The 13,927-nt window shown below is 43.3% G+C and overlaps 1 protein-coding gene across 1 annotated transcript in view; it reads right to left on the bottom strand.

Moving 5' to 3' along the window:
* Positions 1 to 4,534: 4,534 nt before the first annotated feature.
* The window catches only part of grna.1 (granulin a, tandem duplicate 1), a 31,677-nt gene continuing 22,284 nt past the window's right edge, over positions 4,535 to 13,927 (bottom strand). Inside the window, exons 5-6 of the mRNA XM_070880920.1 lie at positions 5,984 to 6,241; positions 4,535 to 4,981 (exon numbers count right to left, since the gene is read on the bottom strand). Of these exons, the coding sequence (XP_070737021.1) occupies positions 4,835 to 4,981; positions 5,984 to 6,241 (405 nt within the window). The 3' untranslated portion in view covers positions 4,535 to 4,834. The remainder of the gene's footprint in view (positions 4,982 to 5,983; positions 6,242 to 13,927) is intronic.

Genomic DNA, 13,927 nt, shown 5'->3' with positions numbered 1-13,927 from the left:
GGAAGGAGCATGCGGCAAACCAGACTCCCCACCCACCTTTTCCTCCAACCACTGTCTGTCCCACTTGCGACAGAGACTGTAATTCCCATATTGGACTGTTCAGTCACCTGAGAACTCACTTTTGGAGTGGAAGCAAGTCTTCCTCGATTTCGAGGGACTGCCTATGATGATATAGGAGTACAAAAGCAAAATACTGCGGATGCTGGAATCTGAAATAAAACCAGAAAATGCTGGAAATCTCAGCGGGTCAGGCAACATCTGTGAAGAGAGAAACAGAGTTAACGTTTCAGGTCAATGACCCTTTGTCAGAATTATAGGAGTATGTTGATTCACTTGAGCAGTAAAATATTCTTCTGAGATTGAAGCCTAGAAATTTGGCCCCATAGTGCCTGATATTTTGGCACTACGGGTGCTGTTTTGTGTCAAAAATGGCGTCCACGTCACGCGCACACTCCTGATGCGTGCTGCACCAGGTGCCATTTGGTGAGGTCATTTGCATCGGCACAGGGAGAGTGTGCAGAAATACACAGAGTATGCAGATTGTGATGTCAATCAGCGTACACCGCTGATTTAACGGCAGCACTGCTATTTTTGACCTCGACGCTCCAGCTAACATGCTCTCATACAGCTGAACATGCATTAGGCAACAGGAAGGAGCTCCCACCAACGCTATTTAAAGAGATGATCACCTGCTTTCAGGTTAGTTGCTGAATGATTTCTGTTGGTTTTTAATGATTTTGTAGAGGTGCTTCTTGATTTGGTGCCTTATTTGAAGTTGCGAAAGTCTTAAGGGACTGGTGTTGCAGGTTACCTCTGGTCAGACCAGTTGCTCCCAGAGACTGGTGCTGCAGTTTGTATGGCCCTTGGCCTGCAGCATGATAGTATGAATGAGCAGAGGCGACACAGGAGAATAAGCTGTTCGAAGAGGAAGGAGAGGGAGAAGGGCTCTCAATAAGAAGCCATATCCACTTCAGGGAGAAATTCTCCTACATCAACTTCAGCAAGGAACAGTGCATGTGACATTTCTGTTTCACTAAGCAGGTGCTCATTGAAATCTGCCATCTGTTACAGGCAGACCTACAGCCTCAGAGCAGGACGAGGACAGCATTGCGAGTGGCTGTGAGGTGAGAGTGGCCATGAAGTTTTATGCGTCCGATCCTTCCAGGCTGAGGCAGGCAATATTTGCAAATCTGACAGTTGACCATTGCAGAAGGGAGGTTACTGAGACTCTGTATGCAAAGAGAGGTGAATACATTCTCGCCTGGTTCATGACTCCAGTGCACAACCCAAGCACACGTGGGCAGCATGCATATAATAAGAGCCATGTTGCCACACAAAATGTGATCGAGCGGCCCATTGGAATCCTTAAACAACGCTTCTGCTGCCTGGACCGCTTTGGAGGAACCCTGCAGTACTTGCCAGAGCGTGTGTCAAGACTCGTGGTGGTCTTCTGCATTCTATACAACCTCGCCATCATGAGAGTACAGCTCTTGCCACCTGATATATGGCAAAGAGCTGAAGGGGAGGAGGAAGAACGGAGGAGGCAACTGAGACCACTCCTGCCCATGATCAACCCCGATCCGACTGTGGTACCAATGAATACAACCCCAAATCCCCATTCACGCACACCTTACCTTCCCTCTGTTACGGTCCATCACAGCGCCCTCTTGGCCATAATGCTATAATAAAAGGCACAACAAAACAAACATTCCAAACCAATTTTATACATCAATCCATCCAATATTATATCACAAAGTCAACTAATCATCCTTATTCATTTCCTTTGTGCCTGTCTTGTGTGTGCCTTTGCCCGTCCTCGTGCTCCTACCTCAGTAGCTGCAGCATGGTTAGTGGAAGGCTGCTGACTTTCAGTGGGCAAGAGTGCAGATGGCCTTGGAGGACAAACCCAAACAACTCTGGGCCCAGAATGGGTGGCAGCTGGCTTGCTGACAGGCAACAGCAAGAGCACTGGCGGAGTGACACTGGTTGGAGGTGGAATGCTGTCATCCTGAGAGACGACAGCAGGTTTGTGCTTCACAGAGCCATTGCCACTCCCCCAGGACAGTGCCTCAGCAATCCTAGTAATCTGTTGGGAGGACAGATTGCTGGACTTCTGTGACACTCTGCAAGTCCCTTTCAACACTGGTAACTGCAGCCATGATGGCCCCAGTCTGTGTTTATGTTGCAACAAGCTGAGCTTGCATGAATTCAGTCTGAGCTTCCACAGTGGCACTCAGAAGTTGGGTGGCTCTGCTTGTGCTGCAATGGAAGTTGAGACATCGGCCATCAGACTCTGCATCATGGTTGAGTCCACAAGTTCGCAGATGCATCTGCCTACCACTTCCTCGCTGGAAAGGATGGGTTCCAAGCTCTGTGCAAATACCTGTGCAAAGTTGCTGCTGGACTCCTTCATGCTTCTTGTCATTGCATTCAAGTTTTTTGGCAGGCCTGCCAATGCACCAACCATTTCATTGTGCATACCCATAAGCCTTCTCCTATAGGCCGCCCCATTGAGGTCTTCATAAGAGTCCAGTGCAGCAGAACATGTGTGTAACCTCGCCCTCTGAGGAACTGCACCTGCACTACCATTTCCTTTTGCCCTGGCTGCAGTCCACTCATGCCGGTGACTCACTATGTGCAGATTCAGCCTCTATGCTATCATCTAAAGTTCAATTGAGAGCCTGATTTAAAGTTAACAGTTGCCGCATGGGCTTCCCTGAGCACGGGAAACTCGGCAGTAAAAGGGAAGCAGGAGTCTTTTAAAGCGCTCCTTGTGAGCCAGGAGAAACCCTCTGCCCTGCTGATTGAGGCCTCTATCTCTCTTCCCCTCCTGCGGTGGCCTCCCTCCCTCCCACCTCTACAATCTTCAATCTCTTGCTCCCTCCTTCCAGCTTACTTCTGTGAAGCGCCTTGGGACATTTCACTACGTTAAAGATGCTATATAAATACAAGTTGTTGTTATGAGGCAACTACACCTGTTTGCAGTCAAAGCGTTAGGGAAATCTCAAAGAAAGGCAAAAGCATATATTGATAAAGGGGTCAAAGAAAATGATTGGTGAGTTGGAGGCCAGGTGATAGTTTTGCATTTGCCTCTCTGGAACAGACTCGCGTCTATATGGCAGGATCTGTACTGCATTACTGATGAAGTCAGTTCCTCTGTATATAAAATATGAGTCACTCTTGAGCCAGAGGTTCATGGAGAAACTGATGTGCAGTCTAGCTCTAACAAAGATTGCATCTTTGGTTTGTTTGATACACCTGTGCACAGCTGATTGGTTAATGTTGCAGATGTGTCCATATGTAGCCTGAAATTACCCTATGACATAAAAACTCAGGGAAGTGGTGATCTTCATAGCCACTAGCACTGCAGTGTCTGTGATGGAGGTGGGAAAAAGAAAGTTGCATTTATACAGCTCCTTCATGACCACCGGATGTCTCAAACGTCTCCGTCAATTAAGTACTTTTGGAGTGCAGTCACTGTTGTAATGTGGGAGCCAAATTGCGCACAGCAAACTCTTACAAACAGCAATGTGATAATGACCAGATAATCTGTTTTTGTTATGTCGACTGAGAGATAAATATTGGCCAGGATACCGGGGATAACTCCCCTGCTCTTCTTCAAAATAGTGCCATGGGATCTTTTATGTTCACCTGAGAGAGAAGACAGGGCCTCGCTTTAATGTCTCATCCAAAAGACAGCACCTCCAACAGTGCAGCACTCCCTCAGCACTACACTGGAGTGTCAGCCTAGATTTATGTGCTCAAGTTCCTGGAGTGGGATTTGAACCCACACCTTCTGACTCAGAGGCAAGTGTGCTATCCACTGAGCCACAGCTGACACTGATATTAAAGTTAACCTGATATCATAACCCTTCATGATCTTTAAGATTGTTAAGAAACATTGTGATAGAGTGCTTTCACCAGCCGATGGGAGGCCACAAATTTAAGATAATCAGAAATAGAATCAAAGAGAGATCAGAAAAAAGTCCTCGCAGAGAGTGGTTCTTATATGGAAATCTCAGGCATGAATCATTGTTGAAGCAGAATCCACAACTGGAAATTTCCTCGGAACTGCTCCTTTTGCGCTGCTGTATCTTAGCCATAACAGGATTTCTGCCACACTGCCGGCCAAGTTACACCAGCAGAATGGGAGCAGCTTGAAGGAAATTTCCTGGCCCATATTTTCTTTAAAAGTTGCTTTAGAAAGTGGAACATTTAAGGAGATGATGAGCATGCCTGATATTAGGTGGGCCATGTGAAGAAAAACACTGGTGTATATTTGGTGGTTTGTTTCTGTGCTGTAATATTCCTGATTCTATGTCATCTCTTTGAATAGTTTTAATTTCACTTTGGTAACTTTAAAATATCATTTGTGAATACAGAGTAATATGAAAAACAAAAGTGAAGAATAGATCTTCAGTATCCATTTCCAAATAATGAAAATTAACATTTTCAATCAACTTAATAATTAAATCACCATGCCATATTTTCGATGCTTGTTTAATAGTGGTTAATAAGATACATGTATTTGCTGCTAAAATGCTATGAATTTTACCTTAAAACAAAAAATGGGTCATAAATTTGATAATCTGATTATATTCCCCAAGACAAATTCTAGCATAGGAATAAGACTAGCAATTTTTCAAAAATAACCAAGTAAAAGATAAATGTTTTAAAATCTGATTACTGAAAATGTCCAACAAAAAGAAACAAATAGCAAGATAACTAAATCTGCGCTGATTCTAACAACGAACACATTTATAGCTGCAAAATAGAGATAACAAAAGCTTCTTTGCGAACTTAAACACAGCAGAATTAAATGGCTAGGACCGCTTTAAAGATTTTTGGATTCTTCAGCATTTTTGACTGATGAGAGTTGGCTCCAGTTGTCTGAAGCAAATATACTTCTACAGCGGTGCCTTTTCACATCACAGTAGTGGTATTTGGGACAGCAGTGCCGTCCATCCCAGCAACAGTGAGCCTGAGGAGAAAATGCAGGAAATATCAATGGGACAATATGATGGTTGAGTGATTAAGGTAAAGAAAGTTTATAAAAATGAATGCTCTGATCAGGCATGTTGCATTTACAATAAATGGATTCCAATTAAGCAGTGTGTATTTTTGGTAAAACAATTTTACACTAGTGAAAACATTTGGAATTCATCTTAAAGGGCTAGAAATTGGTCTTTTGGTGATAGCAGATTTTTTTCGGCATTTTTCGTCAAAAATACCGCTATTTTTTTTAAAGGGGTAAAATTGGCAACAAAATGCACCCGACGCTAAAAATCAGCGTTGCACGAATATTTGCGATGGAAACCGTGGTCCTCGCCAACTTTAGCTCGAGGCTGATTACTGCTGAAAAGACAGGCCCCGGGGAGGAGAGAAAATACACAATAAAAAAATTGCAAAAAATAAAAAATCACAAAACATTCACAAGACACTTATCTAGCAAATCGCTGAAAAAGAATGAAAAAATAAAAACTTTAACTTACTTTTTTTGCACGTCTTCATACTTACCGCTGTTTCTGAGGCTGCAACGCAGGGTTTTCTCGGGCGATTTTTTTTCTTCCTAACTACGGGTGCGCCAAATGGCCAATTTTAAGCGGTCGAATTTTTTTTGGTGTTGCACGCTGTCGGTCCGCTTTTCAGTGGTATTTCAAAACCGCCGGTGCACAACTTTGGCCAATTTAGGTGAGCACCGTTTACCGTCAAAAAAGGCTAAATATCGCCGAAAAATGGGCGCAAGGCTGGTCAATTTCTCGCCCTTAGTTTTAAATGTTCAATGATCAATTAGACCAATGTAAATGATAATAGGTTCATAACAAGTCTGAATTATAAAGAGGTCTATTTTATATTGCAATAATATTTTTCTGTTAAACTGTTTTATGATGCAGACATTGAATGAATCTTCATATTTAAATGACTGAGGTAAATGAGTAGTGTTTCAACAAATGCACAGTCTGTGTCATCAATAGTGACTTACTTTAGGAAAAGGGCAACATCCCCATTCTTTGTTGTACATTTTGCAGCATGTACTTCCAGCTTTACAAACATGGCTGTCATCACAACGAACCACCGAGCCATCACTGCTGAGACTGTTCTGCAGAGCTTCTGACCCCATCAGTGCAGGTTTCTTGATGACCCATGGGATACTGACCGTATCTGTTTCACACATCGATCTTTGAGTGTCACATATGGTGCCCTGAGGGCAGCAGTGGACACCATCTTTACAACAAACGGCCTAATTGGGAATAGAGTATAACAAAGTTCTTTTATTAGTTGGCAGGTAATTTTTAGTTTTATGAGATAACTGTTTAGAAACATAGAAACATAGAAAATAGGTGCAGGATTCGGCCCTTCGAGCCTGCACCACCATTCAATAAGATCATGGCTGATCATTCACCTCAGTACCCCTTTCCTGCTTTCTCTCCATACCCCTTGATCCCCTTAGCCTTAAGGGCCATATCTAACTCCCTCTTGAATATATCCAATGAACTGGCATCAATAACTCTCTGCGGTAGAGAATTCCACAAGTTAACAACTCTCTGAGGGAAGAGGTTTCTCCTCATCTCAGTCCTAATCCTTAGAATGTGTCCCCTGGTTCTGGACTTCCCCAACATTGGGAACATTCTTCCTGCATCTAACCTGTCCAGTCCCGTCAGAATTTTATATGTTTCTATGAGATCCCCTCTCATCCTTCTAAACACCAGTGAATAAAAGCCCAGTCGATCCAGTTTCTCCTCATATGTCAGTCCAGCCATCCGGGAAACAGTCTGGTGAACCTTCGCTGCACTCCCTCCAGTAGCAAGAACGTCCTTCCTCAGAATAGGAGACCAAAACTGAACACAATATTCCAGGTGAGGCCTCACCAAGGCCCTGTACAACTGCAGTAAGACCTCCCTGCTCCTATACTCAAATCCCCTAGCTATGAAGGCCAAGATAACATTTGCCGCCTTCACCGCCTGCTGTACCTGCATGCCAACTTTCAATGACTGACGTACCATGACACCCAGGTCTCGTTGCACCTCGCCTTTTTCTAATCTGCCGCCATTCAGATAATATTCTGCCTTAGTGTTTTTGCCCCCAAAGTGGATAACCTCACATTTATCCACATTATACTGCATGCCATGCGTTTGCCCACTCACCTAACCTGTCCAAGTCACCCTGCAGCCTCTTAGCATCCTCCTCACGGCTCACACCGCCACCCCAGTTAAGTGTCATCTGCAAAGTTGGAGATATTACACTCAATTCCTTCATCCAAACCATTAACGTATATTGTAAATAGCTGGGGTCCCAGCACTGAGCCCTGCGGCACCCCACTAGTCACTGCCTGCCATTCTGAAAAAGACCCGTTTATCCCGACTCTCTGCTACCTGTCTGCCAACCAGTTCTCTATCCACATCAGTACATTACCCTCAATACCATGTGCTTTAATTTTGCACACCAATCTCTTGTGTGGGACCTTGTCAAAAACCTTTTGAAAGTCCAAATACACCATATCCACTGGTTCTCCCTTGTCCACTCTACTAGTTACAGCCTCAAAAAATTCCAGAAGATTTGTCAAGCATGATTTCCATTTCATAAGTCCATGTTGACCTGGACTAATCCAGTCACTGCTTTACAAATGCGTTGTTAGTTCATCTTTAATAATTGATTCCAACATTTTCCCCACTACTGATATCAGGCTAACTGGTCTATAATTCCCTGTTTTCTCTCTCCCTCCTTTTTTAAAAAGTGGTGTTACATTAGCTACTCTCCAGTCCATAGGAACTGATCCAGAGTTGATAGACTGTTGGAAAATGATCACCAATGCATCCACTATTTCTAGGGCCACTTCCTTAAGTACTCTGGGAAGCAGACTATCAGGCCCCAGGGATTTATCGGTCTTCAATCCCATCAATTTCCCTAACACAATTTCCCGCCTAATAAGGATATCCTTCAGTTCCTCCTTCTCACTAGACCCTCGGTCCCCTAGTACTTCCGGAAGGTTATTTGTGTCTTCCTTCGTGAAGACAGAACCAAGGTATTTGTTCAACTGATCTGCCATTTCTTTGTTCCCTATTATAAATTCACCTGAATCTGACTGCAAGGGACCTAAGTTTGTCTTCACTAATCTTTTCCTCTTGACATATCTATAGAAGTTTTTGCAGTCAGTTTTTATGTTCCCGGCAAGCTTCCTCTCATACTCTATTTTCCCCCTCCTAATTAACCCCTTTGTCCTCCTCTGCTGAATTCTAAATTCTCCCAGTCCTCAGGTTTGTTGCTTTTTCTGGCCAATTTACATGCCTCTTCTTTGGACTTAACACTATCCCTAATTTCCCTTGTTAGCCACAGTTGAGCCACCTTCCCCATTTTAGTTTTACTCCAGACAGGGATGTACAATTGTTGTAGTTAATCCATGTGATCTTTAAATGTCTGCCATTGCCTATCTACCGTCAACCCTTTAAGTATAATTCGCCAGTCTATTCTAGTCAATTCATGTCTCATACCATCGAAGTTACCTTTCCTTAAGTTCAGGACCCTAGTCTCTGAATTAACTGTGTCACTCTCCATCTTAATAAAGAATTCTACCATATTATGGTTTGTAAAATCATTATGGAAAGGTAAGTCAATTAACTTTAGGATGTGGATAAGAACCCCGAGACAACCTGCACCAAGTGTTTCCGTCAGGAGAGTAGTGTCTAATTACCATAGTACACATGTGAGAGGTCGGTGGTGACATGACACTTAGAATCATAGACATTTATGGCACAGAAAGAGGCCATTTGGCCCGTCGTGTCTATGCCGGCTGAAAAAGAGTTATCCAGGCTAATCCCTCTTTCAAGCTCTTGGTCCGTAGCCTTGTAGGTTACGGCACTTCAAGTGCATATCCAAGTACTTTTTCTGCTTGAGGGTTTCTGCCTCTACCACCCTTTCAGGCAGAAAGTGCTGTCATCTTTACCATTCCTAGTTTTACTTTGATGATTCTATGGGGAAATTCAAGCCTGATTTTTGACATTGCCCAGTAGAGATACAGATGGAACTATTTGGATCGAAGTGAAGACCAGTTGAACAGCAAACAGCCTACAGAAAATAAATCTAAAGGAAAAAAACTCTCTCTGTCACTTGTAAGAATTTTATGTGAAGTGAGCTTAAGCCATCTCAATCCAATTTCCCATTGGTGTGGAACAGCATACAACCTCTCAGAAATGGATGGCTGATGAAGTGGGAAGATTTACATTGGTGCAAGAGATTCATTGCTGAGATTGGAATTAAGGCATGTTGTTGGAACGTGATGTAGGGAGATTTAGCCCTCAAATGGCTATTCTTGGTCTGACCAAGGATGCTCAATGTTGATACTAGGTGACAACAGTGGAAAAAGTGGCCATCACTACACAGATCCTTCACCTTAATGAGCACTAAGAACAGCACCACATGTCCCCCCAAAGCAAGAGATATTTAAAAGTATTAAAGCTCCTGAACAAACAGCAGGAAATCATTGAATTGTACCAGATAAGTAATGTAGTGCTTATAATACTGGACTAGCAACTCAGAGTTTGTGAGGTCAAATCCAAGTTATGAAATTGAATTTAATAAATCTGATAATGTGTGGGATGATATCGGAATAAATTACCAGGATAGTCTGCCATCATAAAAACCTAACTGATTCACTAATGTACTTCAGGACAGGGAACCTGTCACCCCTACCTGGTCTGGCCTATGCATGACTCCAAGTCCACATTATGTGGTTGACTCAATCATACTAAAGATCAGACAGACCTATTGACAACAATCCAGGCACTTAATCATCAACAGAGAGGCGGGGCATAGGGAGTGACTTAGGCAGTCTCAGGCCAGTTGACCCTTCAAAATCCTCTTCACTAACATATGGAAACTGATGGCCAACTTGGGACAGCTGTTCTACAGACTCGTGAAGCAACAGCCTGGCATAGTCGTACTCACAGAATCATATCTATTAGCCAACATCCCAGACTCCTCCACCAACAACCCTGGCTATGTCCTGTCCCATGAGCAGGATAAAGCCACCACAGCTGGGAGCACTGTGGTTTACAGTCAGGTGGGAGTGGCCTGGGAGTCTACAATATTGACGTTGGTTCCCATGACGTCTCATGGCTTCAGGTCAAGAAAATCTGCTGATCACCCCCAAGCCCCTCCTCCTATCAACCCCCACCCCCCCCCTCAGCTGATGAATTATAGTCTTCCATGTTGACACTACTTGGAGGAAGCGCTGAGGTTAGCAAGAGCACAACATGTACCCTGGGTAGGTGTTTCAATATCCAATACCAGGAGTGACTCAGTAATACTGTCACTAAGCTGGCAGAGTCTTGAAATTCATATCATCCAGAATGGACCTGCATCAGCTGGTGAGGAACCAACATGAAGAAGTAACAGCTGGACCTCGTTCTCAACAACCTACTTGTCACAGACACATCTGTTCATAATATCATTTATCAGAATGATTACTACATAATCACATGAATCCCCATTCTCAATTATGGTAGATCTCAGCACGTGAGTACAAGGGACAAGACTGAATATTGCAAGTATTTTTAACCAAAGCGGGTGTCCTATACAGCCTCCGCCCAAGGTCCCCCACCATCATCGATGCTAGTGTTCAGCTAATTTGGTTCACTCCATGTGACATTAAGAAAAGGCTGAATGCACCAGACACAGAAATGGCAATGGGCTCTGACAAAATCATAGTTGTAACGCTGAAGATCTGCACAGCATAGCTAGCCATCCCCCTCCCCAGTCAACCACTTCTCATGCAGCTAGAGAACGCTACTCAATAACCACCCTATCAGCCTCCTCCCAATCATCAGAAAAGTGATGGAAAAAGTAATCGATAGTGCTATCAAGTGACACCTACTCACCAATAACCTGTTCGCTCAAGCTCAGTTCAGATTCTGGCATTTTTGCGTGAAAGTTCGTAATCTCGTCGTCAGTTGTTATGTCTTTAATACTCTTATGAATGACTCCACGAGGTCTAGTATTGTACTGTTTTGACCTTAGTCCCATTTATTGTAACTCCAGAGTGAGGCACAAGTATGGTGGGCGGCTTTTTATACTGGGCCCTGCACACCTATGCAGATGACCCTCAGGTCTCCCACCACAGTGCTCTCTGGTGGCACACCTTATGTGATTTTACAGTTAGTATACATGGTCTACATACATGACAATTATGATGATTGACTTCAGATAACCACAACTATCTTCCTTACATAAAAATCCAACCATTGGAGGGTTTTTCCTTTAACTCCCATAGACTTCAGTTTTGCTTGGGCTCCTTGGCTGAAGGCAGCTACACTCACCTTTTGTTCAGCTCTATGTCCATGTCTGGTTCAAGGTTGTGGTGAAATCTGGAGCAGAGTGGTTCTGTCAGAATCTGAACTGAGCTTGAGTGAGCAGGTTATTGGTGAGTAGGTGTCACTCGGTAGCACTATCGATTACTTTTTCCATCACTTTTCTGATGATTGGGAGGAGGCTGATAGGGTGGTTATTGAGTAGCGTTCTCTAGCTGCCTGAGAAGTGGTTGACTGGGGAGGGGGATGGCTAGCTATGCTGTGCAGATCTTCAGCGTTACAACTATGATTTTGTCAGGGCCCATTGCCATTTCTGTGTCTGGTGCATTCAGCCTCTTAATGTCACATGGAGTGAACCAAATTAGCTGAACACTAGCACCTATGATGGTGGGGACCTTGGGCGGAGGCTGTATAGGATACCCACTTTGGTTAAAAATACTTGCAATATTCAGTCTTGTCCCTTGTACTCACATGCTGAGATCTGCCATAATTGAGAATGGGGATTCATGTGATTGTGTAGTGATCTTCATTAGAAAAGTTCTCAGAGGGTATAGATTGGGAAGCCTTTTGCAGAGTAGCTTGACCAATATTTCGTAGTAAATGACCTGGTAGGCGATGCTCCGGCCACGCTGGCAGATAAGCGCAGAGCTATCCTGTTGACTAGTTGTGGGCCCGCGGTCTACGGCCTCGTCAGGGACTTGCTTGCATCAGAGAAAACGACGACCAAGTCATACGAGGAGCTGAAAGTGCTAATTCGGGACCAACTCAAACCGAAGGAGAGCATCCTCATGGCCAGGCATCGATTTTATACACACCGCCACCCCGAGGGCCAGGACATTGCGAAGTACGCTGCCGACCTCAGGAGGCTGGCAGGACCGTGTGAATTCGGTGCATCCCTCACCAATGCGTTGCGGGACGTCTTTGTAATTGGCATCGGTCATGAGGCCCTTCTTCACAGGCTACTGTCTGCCGAAACCACCATCATTCTGCAGAAGGCCATCAGCATCAGCCAGGCATTCATGACCACAAGCTGCAGCTCCAAGCAGATGATGACTCACTCTCGGGACTCAAACTCGGCAAGTACTGCAACAACTTGCAGGGGTGTTTGCAGACCTAGCCAAGGCCTTCGATTTAGTAGGCCACAAAATGATATCCAAGAGGCTGGCAAAAATGGGAATGAATAATTAATTCATTAAACTAATTGAAAACATGTATACCGATACCACAACAATAATCGAAGGTGATGGGAAAAGTACAGACCCGATAAACATTTTAAAAAGGAGTCAAACAAAGCAACCCCCTTTCTCCCCTACTGTTTAACATAACTGGATCCTTTACTCTGCTCATTCGAAAGGTATAGCTCAGGCATATGGTTGGAACAATAAAACAGCTCCAACACATGCACAGCATTAGCATTTTCTGAAGACATTGCAATAATAAGTGATTCTCACGCCAGGATGATAAATAATTTATCTATATTAGAGTCACTTTAAAAAATGTGGCTGAAAATTAATATAAAAAAGACCACCGGGTTCCATATATCAACTAAGAATAAGACCTTCCTGTATAATCTAGGAGAGAAATGGACCATAAGTGACAAAGAATTGGAATACATAACCCCTGGGAAATTAGAGAAATACCTTGGTGCCCGAATTGATCTACAGACAGGAATTACAGAAGGCAGAGAAACTATCAAAATGGGTACAGTCTCGAAGAAGCTGAACTCAAACCCACAGAGAGGATTGAGATTCTAAAAACACACATGGTACCGACAATATATTACCATCTAATTCTCAGAGGTATCACAAATACACTGATCAATTTGGATAGAATAATTTAAAAAGCAGTTGAGGAAATTCTACATCTACCCAATGATATTTCAGATGGAACACTTTACTCACAAAACAGAGATGGGGGACTGAGCCTACCCAAATTAGAAATCCAATTACCTTTGGCGATAATAAGAAAGCTTGAAGCCTTGGAGAAGTTAAAAGACCCAATTATAAGAGCACACTTCGAATATAGAGGAATCAACAATAAAGGTAATATTGGAAAATCTAAAAGCCCCCAGGAAAATAAAAGAGCATCAAGAATTATTAAGGAAAAAGTGAACAGAAAACAGCAGTAGAAAATTTAAAGATTTAGAATCGGACATAGAAGAACAACTGCAAAATATAATACCTGGAGTGTTGCAAAGGAAAAATAAGATGCATACTCGGAGAAGTTTGGAATTCAAAAATTGGGCAAAACTCCAATTCCAAGGATTGGCTTGCTATCACAATGACAAGACTGCAAACAATTGGATTAGCTTAACGAGTAAGATGAAACAATCTAACTATGTAAACACTCTACTAATAAGATCAAACATTTACCCCACCAGATACACATTATCGCTCGGAAGGGCTGGATCAACAAAATTATGGAAGAACTGTGGACTTGCTATCGAAACCATACCCCATATCCCTGGGAGATATCTCTCCGTTAAGAAGGCGAGGATAAAGAGACACAATAAGATACTGGAATGACTGATGGACATGTTCTGTATATACAGTTGGACATCATAAATCGAGCTGAGGCTCAACATCTGATGACAAACTATGGAAACCAGATATCATCTTTTAAAA

Source organism: Pristiophorus japonicus, chromosome 5, assembly GCF_044704955.1.
Source record: "Pristiophorus japonicus isolate sPriJap1 chromosome 5, sPriJap1.hap1, whole genome shotgun sequence".
NCBI classification, from domain to species: domain Eukaryota; kingdom Metazoa; phylum Chordata; class Chondrichthyes; family Pristiophoridae; genus Pristiophorus; species Pristiophorus japonicus.
The sequence above is the reverse complement of the archived record's forward strand: the minus strand, read 5'-3'. Positions and strand labels throughout refer to the sequence as shown.